This window comes from Elaeis guineensis, chromosome 6 (genome assembly GCF_000442705.2).
Source record: "Elaeis guineensis isolate ETL-2024a chromosome 6, EG11, whole genome shotgun sequence".
In the NCBI taxonomy this organism is placed as follows: Eukaryota; Viridiplantae; Streptophyta; class Magnoliopsida; order Arecales; family Arecaceae; genus Elaeis; species Elaeis guineensis.
Window position 1 is genome coordinate 19,432,539 of NC_025998.2, and position 16,346 is coordinate 19,448,884.

Below are 16,346 nucleotides of genomic sequence, written 5' to 3' on the forward strand. Positions count from 1 at the left end.
TTTGATATAAAATTTAAATTTTATTAATTTATTCATTGCTTATTACAAAGCTTGACCAGGAACCTTTATTTTGTACCAATGAGTATACGAATAAAATTTTACGTATCATCCCCACTTGATTTAAATAGTGAGTGATACAGGAATGGCGGGAGAAATATGAAATCCAGTAGTGCAGCTTCACTGACACCTTGACTTAAACTTGCTCAATTTAGTTATGTGAAAGGTGGATTTTGGGTTGAATCCTTTGGCATACTCTTCGGTTTAAAACTCTAGAGATGCTTGTAGAGTTAAACCTCTTTTAATTAGTTTGGACTCAATAAATCAACTTAAAACTTGAATATTCCCGGTTCTTTTTGAAATCTCATTCAAGTTTCTTTACGTCCAAGGTCTTTTAATTTGGGTCTAGGCTGGTTATGTTTGTTTTGCCTGGAGATCTTGATTTGAAGTATCTATTCTTCTAACATGAACTAGCAACAAGACATTTGCAACGCACATCGGAGGAAAGAGTGAAAAGAGTTTGTTTGAATGATTCATGTGTAAGAATGACACATAATTTTTAAAATTAATTCTAAGAAGCGGTGAGGAAGAACTGGAATATGATTAGAGAGAGATATGACAAGTTAGGGAAAGTGGAGACAGAGCGAGGATATCATTGGAGAGGAAAAGGGGATAAAGATAAGAGGATCAGATATATTTTAAATTTATCAGACAGAGATGGAGTCCAATATATTTCAGTGGAATTAGGGAGAGTATAATAAGATTGATAGGAATTAGAGAGAATCCAATACAATAGAGAAAACAAAAAGATAGAGATAAAAGAATATGCTTATTGTGATTAAGGGAGGGAGGGAGGAAACATATTTGGCTTTTCTGGGGGTGGGGGTGTGTGGGAAGGAGGTGGGGGTACGGTGGTGTTTTACAGCAACAAGTAGAAGAGAATATTTTTTAATCTTGAGATTTAGATAATTCCTTGTGCACTGTAGGCAGTATAAAAATGCACCATCTACCCAATTGGTTCACATGGCCATCGCTTTCCAATTCATATTTAATGTATGCAGTTTTGCTTTTTCATTTAAAATTTTGAATGATGAAAATACTCTTTCTCTTTGAAAAAAAAATTATAATATCTTATGTCAAATTATGATTTTTTGCATACAGAATATCATAATATAGTCTAAGATGTCATAATATAGGAAGGATATTTTTGTCCAACAATTTTTTAAAGCACATTCAATGCCTGCAGTTCTGTTTGTTCGTTTGAAAATTTTGAATGACGAAAATACTCCTACTCTTTAGAAAAAATTATGACATCCTGCATCAAATTATGACTTTTTGTATGCAGGATATCATAATATAAACATAAAATATCATAATTTTTTTAAAAGAATAGGAGCATTTGCATCATTCAAAATTTCAAACAAAAAATAAAACTGCAAGTATTAAATGCATATTAAAAAGTGATGGCTACATAGACTAATTAGATAAGGAAATGCACTCTACATCAGATTTTCTACACCACCCGTGGTGCACAAAGAATTTCTCTTTGAGACTTTCATTTTCCGTAGTTGTATAAATTTGGCCCCTTATATTTGATTCAAGCCCAAACCTCTTTGGCCCAACTGTGGCCCATCATTAACTTGACATGAGTTGTATCCATTCTGTATGATACGATTTCACTCTCCTTCAACTAAGCTCAAGGTGGTTTGATTTAGGCACCTATTGTTTAATTCACACGATTTCAAAATTATCTGATCAAGGTTGACTCTCTTTTTTTTCATTAATTCACTTGTTTTCAGTGGATTGGGTGAAACCAAATAGATTGGATCCAACCTCATTCAACATGTTTGGTCCCATTCCAATCCAATTAGGTCCGACTCTTAATGGAGTTTGAGACTGATCCAATCAGCTGCAAATCATGTTCTTTTAGACATATACCCATTTTAGCCTCGTTGCATCTGTCCATTTAAACCATTTGGTGTTCATTTGGACCCAAGTCCAACGAAGCTGGTTGGAAGTTGTAACTTGATCTCAATCAGTCTGAGACATTTTAATTGAATATGATCCAAGCTAACAGGACATAAGTTAACTTAAACCCAGTTAACTAAAACCAGTTATTTTTGGGTCCAAACCTGGCTAAGATTGATTGAATCTTATTTGATGAAGGTCTAATTTCACCTTGTTTGTTTGACAATAAGGAACTCGGTTTCTTTAGTCTGAGCTCATGACGAGATGCGTTATGTTTCTTATGCGCCATAAAGCGTGACAACCATTACACATCGAAGTTTCTTGTAAGGCTGTTAGTAGCACGCAGGTAGAAGTATTATAGCACTATCACATCCACTCTTATAACACATGTGAATGAACTGTGCTCTTTTGTAACAAGTAGCATGACATTGTGTTATTTTCATATTGTAATAAAACTATCCTTATATAACATATAAGAGGTGTTTGTTTGGGTGGAGTCACATTTTAATTTTGATTCTGAGACGGAATAAGAATGGCTCAATCTATCTGTTGCAGTCAATCTCCAAGTACGTCTGAGTCCGATGACGAGCAACCTGCAAAATAAATCCACACTGATCGAAGCAGTATCCGACGAAAATCTTTCGATGCCTAAGTTAGCGGAAAGTGATGAACAAGATAGTTGAAAGCAGACTTTGGTAAAGTATCATTATGTTTTATCTTTACTGTCCTCTTGCCTCCCTTTTATATAGGCAATTTGGATGTAACTATCTGTAATGATTAGGCACGTGGGGTCCCACTTATCTCAGCACTATATGATCGTGGAGTGGATAGTTGATGCCCACTAATAATCATGATATGCAGTCGTTACGTACTATTTGCGCTATCGATTTCTGATATGTCAACTGTGTCGGTCATACAATCGATCGATGAGATGAGTTGTTGCTTAGAAAGACAGTCGAAATTTATCGACAACAATCGACTGACTGACTGACAGTCGACTGTGTTCTATGATGCCGATTGTAGATATTATAATCAAACCAGAACTCGTTCGGCTGTCCAGCTTTAACGATCCACCATCAAATACCGGTACATAGTTGGGAGGCCGATCGTGAATCGGAGGAGCAGATTCGATTATACCAACGGTATCTAAAACTTGATCCTTCTTTTTTTTCAAGAATTCAAATTTCATTTCGATTTTAATTTCGATTATGATTCTGGTTATAAACCAAATGTTTCGAAGTATTTGGCTATTCTGATTCTAATTATAATCCATTCCGGTTTCGATTTCGGTTGCAAACCAAATATCTTTATAGTTTTTATAAGAATATTTCAAAGAAAGAGACTTTGTTAACTCTATACTTTTTACTTGAGTTCAAAGTAGAAAGGTTTCATAAGTTGTTTTTTGTATGAAGCCTACTTAAGGATTTTTTGGGGATCGAGGACATGTACATGTGATATATCTCATATTCGGAATGAGACAATAAAAATGATGAAGAAGCGCGATGGAGTTTAGTGATCGACCTGTTCTACACTGCTGGGAGTTCTAGATGATGATCATTTTGTTAAATGGATTTTAGTATCTTGGAAAACATGGGATTGAGTGTTAGAGTAATAACCTTCATCAACTTCCAAAACTTATTCTTCCTTTATGCAGCAACTCCCACCTACACAAAAGGTGTCTCATAGATATGGTGATTGAAAGCCCCTAAAATAGCTATGTGCGAAGCAGATGCCATGTATTAGCTCACTTGAAGGATGAAGCCATCACATTTTTCTTTTTTTTCTTTTGCTGAAATCTATTTGATTATTTTCAAATTATAGCGAAATGTTTATAAAAGACATATTTCGTAACAAGACTAATTATGAAGGAACACCATGAAGACATCTTTCATGTGATAAATCCCATCCATAAAGGTTCAATATAAACATGCTACCTCCGGATCATGGGAAACCAATCCTTCATCAACTTATGCTCTATCTCAATAAGTCATGGATGCCTTGGCAAGGTACCTGCAATGGAGCCATAGTGGCACTTTATGTTACTAAATGGCACTCTCACTAGAACTCCATAATTGTCCAGTGATGAAATGTAGGCCGATATTTTCGTAGGCCCAAATAATTGCAAATCATCCCCATTCCGATGCTCCGTCGAGTTATTCAATAGACAGAAGAATGATGAGGATGATGAGGCGTTATACGATGTCTCTTGTGCAAAACTTTGGATCTCATTGTGCTTTTTTTCATTCATTAAACCTAATAAACAACCTAAGAGAGGACGAGGATGATAGGTTGTTTGTGGTCACACCCTTCCCCACCACCATATGCAGCAATATAACCACCGATATTTTGTATGTCCCTGATGCCAGGTTGGCTTGATGAGTTTGGTTGGCTGAATATAGATGGGCTAATTTATTCATAATTAATGTATGCTATTGCATACTTAATTTGTATTGATTTTTAAGAAATTTTACTAGTAAGGATCGAGGCCAATTGTAAGAATCCATTATGGTCATTGTTGTATTTCTAAAATCATATCTTGATTGCAAAGTATTTACAAAATAAAAATAACAAATAATAAAGATGCATTAGCTAAGAGGTAGGGTTAAGCAAAAAGCATCACCATGCTAAGAATTAAGGCTTCAAACTTCCTTTCCTAACATTATCCTACCATATCACCTTTGGTCAAATTTGGAGAAAAGAGGGGCATTTAAGGCAATAGTTCTATTTGTATTTAAGGGAGTATTTAAGATTCCATGGCCTATGATGCATTTTAAGGCAATAGTTCTATTTGTACCACCCGTTTTTTTTGATAACTTGCTGCATATGCAAGGAATTTTTTTTAAAAAAAATGGTTTATAGATACTCTGGAGGTCGTAGATCACAATCAACAGTTGGATTGTCGTTTTGGAACTCCCATCTTCAAACGTCCTCTAAATAGATGTAGCCTCACATCACAGCTTATCATAATCTTATGTCCATATGTCTAGGTGTTTGTTTATATATACTATGTGCATATATGTTGCATTTATTCACCTATACATGCATGCACGCATGCGCATGCACGTGCATGCACACATGCGTGCACATATATATATATATACACACACATGCGTGTGTAATTTTACAAAAAAAAAATATAATTGATTTCAAATTTGTAATTTTGCAAATATTTTATTTTTTTTGGAAGAATAGGACATTTTTCTGCCATTAGAAAGAAATACAGCCGTCCTATTTTGGGCATACCAAACCATTCTCTTAGGTTATTACTTGACAAATAATATTCAAACTCTTGCCAATCTTTTCTACTTAATGTGAAATTCAGAGTTTGCTTTTGAAATCAATCTTTCAAACTTATGCAACCTTTGTCTAAAACTACAGAAGCATGGCATGATGTCCACAACAAATATGCCTACTAATGAGGGACAACATGCATGAATACAAATGTAGAGGTGCTTTACCAATGTAAGTGTGTATATGTGTATATAGGCATGCCAGTATATATGTATGGTCATCAAGGTCGCTTGCTTGTGCATCAGGTTATCTTAAAAACAACACACAATGTCACTATATTAGAAGTATTAATTTAGATGCTTTGGTGCTCATGCAAAGGCCCTGCAAATCATAAGAGTTTTTTTTTTTTTTTTTTTGCTATAAAGTTAGTCGAGAAGTACAAGGAAACCTTCGTATATCCTCTGAGTGTTTCAATGTAAAGTGAAGCAAGGCCATGTGATTGCATTGATTCATGCAAAGAGTGGACCCTAACACCCACACTATTCCTTTTTATTGCTTTTTAACTCAATCAAAGGTGAAGAACAATTGTTGAATTAGATCCAACATGAGTTATATATATATATATATATATATATATATATATATATATATATATATATATATATATATATATATATATATATATATATACATACATACATACATATTTATTGAATTATATATTAATTTTTTAGTAAAAAATTTGAATATGTATGTTGGATTATATACTTAAAATTAATTTTTTATCAAATAATTTAAAGATTAAAAATTAATGAAGGACCTTTCAATTGGAACATCTATAATATGACGATTATAATACACGTCGTTAATAAAATTTTTAGGTACAAATATAAAAAGCTTTAATAAAATTGATACCATATATTGGGATGATCTAAGCAACAAATCTGTTGATTTTTCAATCCATGCATGTATTAAAATGTATAGATTGTAATCAATAAAAAGGGCATTTGATTCGTAACCGAAATTGGAATGAGAATGGAAATTGGAATGGCATGGAATCGAAGTCGAAATGGCTAAATTCTCTAAAGCGTTTGGTTTGTGACCGAAATCGAAATTGGAATTGGAATAAAAAATTGAATCCATAGAGAAGAGTAAGAATTGAGTTCTATATAGATCGATCCATTCCTATTCCACTCCGAAATCGGAATCGGAATGGGATTCTTCCCAACTAAACAGTTGGAATGTGAGTCATCTATTCCGATTTCGATTCCAAACCCCTACTCCTCCCAATCAAACACTCTCAAAATATATTTTTGATATAAATAGTCTATCATATATTTAAACACGATAGCACAATGAGCGCATTCTTTTTTGGACCATGTGATGCATATATTAGATATCTCAAAATCTAGTATTTTTATTTATAGATATTGTTATAAACGTAGTAATGACCTGCAGCATTGATATTCAATTCGGATATTATATCAACAATTTTGGAATCATTAAATCTTTCAGCAAAGATTAAAAGTTTAGTGGGTGAATATATTTTCCCAACTTGGCTTGAGTCAATTCCGAGCTAGTGAACCAAGTTCAAATCTGGCACAGTGCAGGAAAATCATTCTTTATTTGGGCTTCTTACAAGTGAAGCTTGAGCTGCTCAAAGGAAGTGGCAGTTCCTCTCAGAGCTAATGTAGCTTGATTTATGCCTGTTGTATAGACCGAGGCCCAACCAAATTATACCACGTTACCCAACCAAAGCTGGCAAACTAACATGTTTCAACAATTATATTGTACTATGTTTCTTACTAGTAAGCATCTCGTTCTTATATTTGTACGAAACATTTTTACCAGCCGTTTCAATTGGATGACTAAGAAAATATGTTAAGATTTTAAGTTATCTAAACTGAAATAAAGGAGGACAAAAAATCTAAAAAATATCCAAGACCTAGGCCAAGATTATTTATTAGTTTTAAAATTGTAATTATTATTAAAAATATTATTTAAAATAATTAAAAATTTTAAAAATCTCATCTTTTCTAGAGATATCATATCAATTTGTGCCTAATGATATTTTAGTTGCTGTTAGAAACCGGCCCAATCAAGATGCTGAGCAGGCTAATTTGTTAGAAAGTTCGGATAAATGACTGAGGCAAACCAAAGGGATTGGTTGAAAATCACAATGTTCCTTCAAGACTTGTTTGATTTGTGGGAAGTGAAGGAGGGAAGAGATAATTTTTGAAAAGTAGAGAGAGGATCTTTTGTTTGATTCAAGTTTTAAAAGGAGGGAGAATAAAAAAACTCTTCACATGGAAAGTCACTTTCCACATTTTATGGAAACTAGAAATCCATAAAGAAGATAGATTTTGATATTTTTTATGGGATGGAAAGTGGTGGTACTTTTTTTCTCATTCAAAATATCATTTTAAGATCTACGATTAAGATTTTACAAAATATCATGAATGGTTACGATGAAATATTGAATAGTGATAATATAATATAATATTAATATTATAATATTTATTATATTTAATATTTATACTAATATTATATTTTTATTAATATTAATATAATATTTTTATATTAATATATTAATATTTATACTAAAATAATATTATATTAATTAAGATATTAATAAATTTATTATTTAAAATATTAATATTATATTAATATAATATATACTAATATTATATTATAGAATAAATTATTATGATCTAATTTTATATTATAATATATTAATATTATTTTTATATTAATATAAATATAATGTTATTATTTATATAAAGTTTAGGAGAAAATATATGGTTTTATATCTATTAAGGGTATAATAGGTATTCTACACAGTGCTTTTAGGAAAATCGATACTCAACTATATATAAACCACTCTTCAATAAGTCACTTTTTATAGTCAACTAAGTATTACCGTCGTGGTTAGGAGTTTTGGGAAGAAAAGAAAAGAAAATATTAGTAAGAATAGAAAAGAAAAGAGAAGAATGAAAGTATATATATATATATATATTTTTAATTGGGAGTTTAAAGAAAGAAAAAAAAATTCTTTCCTTCTTGATTAGAAGCAAAGAAGAAAGGAAAAAAAAAATATAATCTTTTTTTACTATTATATTCTTAAAAGAAAATCAATAGTCCCAAGAAATGAATAAAAAAAAAATCTTATCTTTTATTTTTTTCATTTTTTTTTTATTTTCGTTGATTTTTCTCCATTTACAGGAGTCTTAATCGGATAGGAAAATTGAAATAAACTTCAGGATTGAAATGTAATATTAATTTTATTCTTTATTATTAAAAGGATAAGATGGAAATTATAAAAGGTTCACTAATTCTCAATTCTTTTTTCTCCTAATCCATTCGATTCGGAGGAGAAAAAAATTACAGATTTGAGAAGATTTATATTTCATCTATTTCTCTCTTTTTTTTTTTTTCTTTTTGTATAAAAAATCTTCCAATCAAGAGAAAATATTAATTTTCTCCCTCATTCTTTTCTTTTCTCTCCTATTATCCTCTCCAAACCGAGGCATAAAATCCTATTCTGAGAAAATAACTTCCTAAGAAGTTGTTTTTTGAGGAGAAAATTTTTTTCCATAAACTAAACAAGCTGCATTGTGGTGCCAAGCGAAGATGGCGATCCTGTAACACAGATTGTTTCTGATAAGACTGGGGAGAGATTGTGCTTAGACCTTCGTACCCACATTGGATTCGATCTGAACCGTACAAAGATCAAGGAGGAGAGATTGTGCTTAGACTTTCGTACCAACATCGGATCCGATCTGAATGTTACAAAGATCAAGAAGTCCCTTTGTCAAAGAGTGTCGATAAGATCTTCTAATGTCTAAGTAGACTCTCAGGAAACAATGGAGATATTATGATCCTATATCCTGAAGATCTTGTGCCAGCATTCTGGGCATACATTACCCTCCATGTATCTTGCCTCGTGGCTATGAAAACTGATTGCGATTGGAGTCGCCTATATGATGGACGTTGATTGATTGCACGAAGATTTCATGATACACTCCGATTGATCGGTCTGTCATACTGGCTGTATATAGTTGGTTCTGCGGCATATCCTTATCAATTTATATGGATTGAAATAACAAAAGTTTGTCCGCAAGCTATACACGTCGCGCAAGGTTCTAAGTCAGAGCGTGAGACGAACACTTTGCTTTCACCCTCTTTTCAACTCTAATGTTGGAGAAGTATCAACCCTGTTTTTCACGGGCATCTTTAATAAAAGTTTTCTAACTAGTTGGAGCTAATTTTAACCATTCATGGACCATAAATAGAATGGCTGGCTAGATACATCAGCGACCCTACATAGCATGCACCATATCAAAAATACGCTCTCCATACAACCATTCAATTCCACTGATAACCATATAAAGCTGTTTCATCTCAATACAATAGAAAATAAAAGACCCCACCAGATAGCTATTGCTCAAGCCAACACGAACACATAAGAACATGCTAAACCAATCAAATACATCTGTCGCTATCTCTATGAGCCATGGAAAGACTTTTTTTGAAAAAAAAAAAAATATAGGCTAGATTTAATCCACAATTTTTACAATTAAGAGAGGACTGGGCGAGGCGGCGGTTTGCTATTTGCTAACCGAAGTTGAGCCTAACCGCGCCACCGTCCTTGGTTTAATCATCAGGAACCTTGTACGAGTCAACAGTGATCTCGGCGAGCCACAAGCCGGGAAAGAGCGACTGCCAAAAGGAACCACCGCCATTTAAAATAATAATAATTAATATGTTAATTAAAAAGGGTAAAATAATTAAACAAATTAAGAAGAATTTAAAAAAAATAAAATCTTACATCCAACTGTTTCTGTACGATCCTAGGCCTCTTCTTGGGCCGCCGGCGAGGTCTGGATCCCGTCATCGCGTAGACGTCCTCCTCGATCTCCTCCCGCGTGAGCGCGACCGAGAACTTGGGCCGCTCCCTCTTCTCCGTGCTCTCCGATCTAAGCCGGACCGTTCTCTCCCGACCACCTCTCTCCGAGACCGCCGGCGCCGGAGCATGTTTAGAGCTCGGGGGCCGCCCTCCGGTCCCGATCGGGTCCTTGCATGCCGCCCTCCTCGTCCTCAGATTCCACGGCCTAGCCGCCTCCACCGCAGGCGACAAGGGCCCCGCCTCCGGCGCCCTAGCTGGCGCCGGCGCCGGCACGTCCTTCTCCGCCTCTCCTCCCAAGAAAGGCGGCGGCACGCCGATCTTCATCCGGTCCGCCGCCTCGCGGAGATGGCCCATGAGCTTCTCCCTGAGCTCCTCGAGCCCTCCGTCGTCGTCGTCGCCGCCGCTGCCACCCTCCGCCTCCTCCTCCGGCCTTCGGATCCGCGCTACGGAAGGAAGAGCTCTCCGTTCGCCGGCCGCAGCCGGCGGTGGAGGCCTCCGATCGCCGCCGATGATCTCGCCTTTGCGGTTGACGTTGGCGCAGCGGAGCATCCGCTGGTTGCCCCATCTCTTCATGTTCGGGAAGGAGAAGTGGTGGAGGAGGTGGGAGGACTGAGGCTTCTCACGCGCATCCGCCGCCGCCGCCATGGGATACCCCTCCGCCGGCGGAAATACCATGCACCGGCCGGCCTGAAGGTGTCTAGATCCGGCCTTTGTTCTGGCGTTCTAGAGGTGAGACTGTGAGAGATCGAAGACGAGCAGCAGACAAGGGTTGCGAACACCGCCGGTGGGCGAAGAGAGGCAAACAAAGGGCAAGAGAATTAACGGGGAGCTCCAGCGTTCGGTTTTCTTAAGGACGGGGAAGGGGGAGGGGCATTTAAGGGAATCTGAAAAAAATATAGGGCACGACTGCTGGAGAAAAAATTAGACTGAGAAAAGAACCCAAAACGCAACCCAGATCGTTCTAGGACTGGATCTCTAGACTAAGCGGCGGGGCATCGCTGCATAACGTGAATGGGTTATTACCTGGGATTATTATAGGGGTTCCGTTTAGGTTTGGTTGGAGAATAATATGCCGTACCTCGTGGGCCAACACGTAAGCCATCCGAAATGGTTGAACGCGCCGGTGTGCCGCTTCGGTGCACGGCTTCCCTCGACCCCGTTCGCAAGGACTGTTCCACACGTGCCGCTCGTGCGACAAGGGAGCGGATGCCCTGGGGATCATGCGGGGGGGGAGCGACTCATGGTTTCCCAAGGACACATGCCAAGGCACGTGGTCTTGGGACAAATATAAATAAAACACGGAATGTATAATTCAATGCAATAAACGTTGACTTGATATTTGGTTGGTTTATTCAAACACCAGATGAGTAATTATGGAAAAAATTACTATATATCCTTACAAATTCACTATCAACATCTACGTCTTATAATATCTGATATTACATGCATATTCTTATTAATTTGTTATTTACATGCATATCTCAATAATATTTGTTTTTACATATATACTCTCACAAGTTTGTATTTTTTCTTTATATAATTGTTTTGCAGATATATTTGTTATTGATACATATGTATGTGTGTGTATAATATACAAAATAGTATATTTGCATGAATATCCATGTAATTTGAGATATTTATGAGATTATGTATAAAAATAATTATAAAAGTATACATATAAATAATAAATTTGTAAGGATATGTATGTAATTTTAAATGTATAAAAAAGCTTCAAGACAGATGGCACCAGAAATAATATAATTTAGTAGGACACATGGTGAGATTGTGCAGTGAAGCACAGATTCTGACATGATGTGTCAATGCAGCTTCGCACCGTTGAGCCCTAAAGTGTTTTGCTTTGTGAATGTGATTGGTATTGATCATGTAATCTATGCTAATGAGTATATTCATTTTTTAGTTATGATCATGATCAGAGAGTGTTAACTGGGGCATGCAACCATCCTTTCAAGAGTAGTGTTAACTGGACGTAAGCGTTCGGTTTTCTGCGTAGAATAGGTGTTCTTTACAGTGGAACATGTGTTCCACAGGACTACCATGATCTACATGCTGAGATGTGTCATAAAGCTTGTGCACACTTCATCATGAGGAGTTAAGGATCTGGAGGTTCTAGAAGGAGTTTTCCTTGTTATGTATAGGAAAAGTAGTTTAGTTAATGCAACAGAAATTAGCTGCAAGTATAAAATGTGAATTCCATGATTAGTTTTATTCTGGAAATAATTCGTTCGAGCAATCATTGCCACTCTATATCGAGAGTTCGTACGGCTCATTCTTGTCAGAATCTCTCAATGCGAGTGTTATTTGGGTCCAGCAAGATTCATAATGCCATGTGATTGAGCCTAGAACTAATCATTATAACTATTGTTGTAAGTAGCAAGCCTTATCTCAACTGTTGAAGATCACTTCTATTTTATTCTGCAAGGCCAAAATTAGACCGAGGTCAGTAACCTTCTCCCGATGTGCAACGTGGATTCAAGGATGCAGATATTGGTGTTCTTCAGTGAGCCGATGGATTTGAAACAGAGTTCTATTGTCATAGGTTTTTTTGGTAGAAACTTTCTTATGCTCAAGTCAGCTGAAATTCAGATAATAATAGGAAAAAAAAAAAAAGAAAGAAAGAGTAGGAGATGTTGAAGGACTTATACGAAAGATCCCTACTTATGCCTATTTGTAAAGGGAGTGTGGTACCTGCTATTAAGATCGAAAAAACATGCATTAACTATACAACAACGGTTATAATTATATTTAACTGTATAATAACAACTTTTCACATTATCTTGTAGTCATATCTACTTTTAAACATATGACAATAGTTGGGTTAGCGTAACTGTCATCTGCTATTTTCAAGCTGATATGATCATCCTTTCAATTCGTATATATCTGAAATAAATGAGATGAGACGTTACTAAGATGGCTATACATTTTATTATTGATGTCAGATGAAATATCCACCTTACCAAGTAAACTATCTCTATATGAAAATATCCATGTATATGGTGTTTGAATCTATATTTCTGACAAATTGATATGTTTTTATTTCATCAATCAATATCAGCGCCCTATCTTTTTTATCAAATCTTGAAACCAATAATGGTGGCTCTTGTCATGTCTATGAATCACTTCTGTTGAAGAATACCGACCGACCCACCGACCAACTGCCGGAAGGTCCGACCGACCGACTGTCGGAAGGACCGACCGACCGACTGCCGGAGGGACCATCCGACCGACCGAATGCCGAAGGGACCGACCGACCGACCGATCGATTAACGGTCCCTTTCCGTCAGTGGATGTGTCGATCGGGTTTCCACTCTCTGAGCCGACTGAACCAAAAAGTCTGAGGGCCGACTCTCGCAACATGACTCGCTGACCGTCAAAGGGGCCCGAATCTCCACCCGACGCCACATAGATGACCACCGACCTAGGGTCGGTCGACTCCTCCGATCGCCGTACAGCCGCCAGAGACAGCAACATGCGGCACTGCTACATAAGGGCATTATCCCATCTAGGGCATTATCAACCCTAGTGATTTGACAGTCCCACGGCGATATGACACTTTTACGGCGACTCTGACAGTCTACAGTGAGTTGACAATTCCTCAATTGTCCGCGCCATTAATGACGGCGCCATACCACGCTCCACTATATAAATCGGGGAAGGCAACAGTGTCAGGGGGACCTCCACTTCGACTTCGAAACCACAGGCTTGCTCCCTCTCTCTCTCGATTGAGCTCTCTGTCTTCATTTCACTGTTGCCTAGTCACCTCTCTGACTTGACCGTCGGAGGGTCTCCACCGGAGCCGCCTCCGGTCAGTGTGGACTTCCTTTTTTGCAGGCGCTCATTTTCCGACGATCAGGCGACGAGAGGATCGGCGCAACAACTTCCAACTTCCTTAATCAACTCTGGTTAAACTATCCCAAGCATGGTTGTAAAAGACTGACAACTCCTTTAACGAACAATGGACGTAGCTGAAGCTAAAAATCCATCTACCAATCAAGTTCCTCTCCACATTAAGCTACGTATTATACTTTCACCTGCTTCTATTTTCACTCCGGCAGAGCATTTTCCCTATTTCAGTTCACGCCCTCCGATTGGGAAGAAATTTGAGAACCGAAGAACTTGGCATCGTCGGCGGTCATAAGACCCGTTGCCCTTCAATTTTATGTCCGTTGTTCTACCGACACTCTATCCTGTACCGGCACAGCTGGTGTCTCCTGATTTGAATTCCGAACCGTTACAATGATGGAACTCTAACGCACGGATGATCATGTCGCTAGCATCTAGGTCCACTGGAAACGTAACATACCGGTCCGATGGGCACGTAAACGAGAGGGGTTAGCGCAAAAAAAAAAAAAAAAGAAGAAGATCGAACGGAAGTGGTGTTTTGCAGGAGAATACAGACGGATGATCTACTCTCGCGTCGAAACGTGGACGAACGATTTTTTTTTTTTTTCTTTTTCTTGGTATAACTTGGCCCGCTCTACCGTCATATTTATCGCACCTTCGCTCATGGGCTTCTTCTATTTCTTTCCCTCCTTCCTTTCTTCTCTTCTTCGTCTTTCTCTGCGACGAAGCCAAGAAGGATACGGAAAAATCTCTTGATCGATCTCGAATGGTGATCGCTGCAGTGGTGGCGTCGGCGGAGAACCGTCGGAGGCCTGACGAGCCCAAGGCGGCGAGGCCAGAATCTCCTTCTCCCTCTCTTTCTCGCAGTCTCCCGCAATCTCGACTCCATAATTTCTCCTTCCCGACTCTCAGCTGGGGGAGCCAGCGGCTGCTCCGGTGCATGAAGCTGACCACCGTAGCAAATGGCGAGATTGCCGGATCTCCGGCCAGCGGGGCACGGGAAGAGCCGCGGGCGGCGAGGAAGCGGTCCCCTCCTCTTTCTTCTTTGCCCGAGAGGAAGAGATCAAGGCGGACGGCGTCTCGGATCCTGGAACCTAAGGAAAAGGAAGCGGGAGGGGAAGAGAATGTGGAGGAATTCTCTGCAGTGGAGGCGGCAGCGAGGCCTTGGAATCTGAGGTCGAGGAGGGCGGCCTACGTCGCTTCGTTAGAGATCGGACGGGATCGGAACAATTTCTCCTCTTCTTCTTTCTCGCCTTCTCCCCTGCTGCTGGAAAAGAGTGGTATGGCGAAATCGCCCGGACCGAGATCAGGGGTTTTGGAGGCGGGGGAGAGGTGGAAGTTCTCGGTTTCGCTCACTTCTGAGGAGGTTGAACAGGATTTCCTTGCGCTTAAGGGGACGAAGCCCCCTCGGAGGCCCAAAAAAAGGGCCAAGATCGTGCAGAAGCAACTCGATGTAAGAGGATTTCTTAAAAAGGATCATTGTTCCGTCTTCTTTTATCACTTGACGGCTATTATTGATCCCAATGTTGTGAATTCTTAAATTTTCTTCTTTGTGATCTTTCCCGCAGTCATTTTTCTCTCGTTTTTCGTCCTCTTTTATCACTTGATGGCAATTATTGATCCCTGTTTTGTGAATTCTTAAATTTTCTTCTTTGTGACCTTTCCCGCAGTCAATTTTCCCTGGCTTATGGTTATCAGAGATAACACCAGACTTATACAAAGTTGATGCTTAAGGTAATCATCTCTGCTTATTTTGGTTATTTCTTTGATTTTTCTTTCTTCCATTTCCATCGGAATGTTAACAGAAAATTTGAACAAAGCCTTTTTTTTTTTTCCCGCAGAACTAGGAGGGTGAGATTGCTTAATGGCGAGTTTTTCTTAAGAGAGAGTTTTCAGAGATTGCAGATGTTGACAATACATGTGATAACATATATCATCTAATATTGATATGTAAATTGTGAAATTGAATAAAAAAGCCAGATATCCTTTTTTTTTTTTCCCATCTAATCTCTAAGATTGCGTTTCTTGCATTGTTGTTTATCACTTGTTTTCTTTTGATCTCTCTTTCTCAAATTTCTAGATTTTTATTTTTATTTTTTTGTGTCAAAATGAACTTAACTTCTGGCTTACCTGTGAGCCTCAGGGGAGGGAAAATGGCTTTAAATGTTTAAGCTATATGTGGGTAAAGCGGATCTGAAAATAGATTTAAATTGTTGCGTTGGTGGATATGCCTTGCCGCATAATAAGTTGTGGAAAGAACTTTCTAAAGCAATTCGCTAGTAGCAGGAGATGGTTATGGTCTGTCTCTTTCCTATCTATAAAGAGTTGTGCAGTTGACATAAAGGTGCATATAGTACGATTATTCTAGAATAATCGGGAAAGG

At 37.8% G+C, this 16,346-nt stretch overlaps 2 protein-coding genes across 2 annotated transcripts; one reads left to right on the top strand and one right to left on the bottom strand.

Annotated features, from left to right (window-relative positions):
- Window positions 1-9,552: 9,552 nt before the first annotated feature.
- LOC105033781 (uncharacterized) lies at window positions 9,553-10,948 on the bottom strand. Its single transcript, XM_010908701.4, has 2 exons — window positions 10,025-10,948; window positions 9,553-9,915 (listed from the first exon to the last, which is right to left on the bottom strand). Exons 1-2 carry the CDS (start codon window positions 10,775-10,777, stop codon window positions 9,850-9,852), a joined length of 819 nt encoding a protein of 272 aa, XP_010907003.2. The 5' UTR covers window positions 10,778-10,948; the 3' UTR covers window positions 9,553-9,849.
- A 3,669-nt stretch (window positions 10,949-14,617) lies between these two features.
- Window positions 14,618-15,948, top strand: LOC105033783 (uncharacterized). Its single transcript, XM_010908702.4, has 3 exons — window positions 14,618-15,416; window positions 15,634-15,697; window positions 15,805-15,948. Exons 1-2 carry the CDS (start codon window positions 14,730-14,732, stop codon window positions 15,694-15,696), a joined length of 750 nt encoding a protein of 249 aa, XP_010907004.2. The 5' UTR covers window positions 14,618-14,729; the 3' UTR covers window position 15,697; window positions 15,805-15,948.
- Window positions 15,949-16,346: the final 398 nt, after the last annotated feature.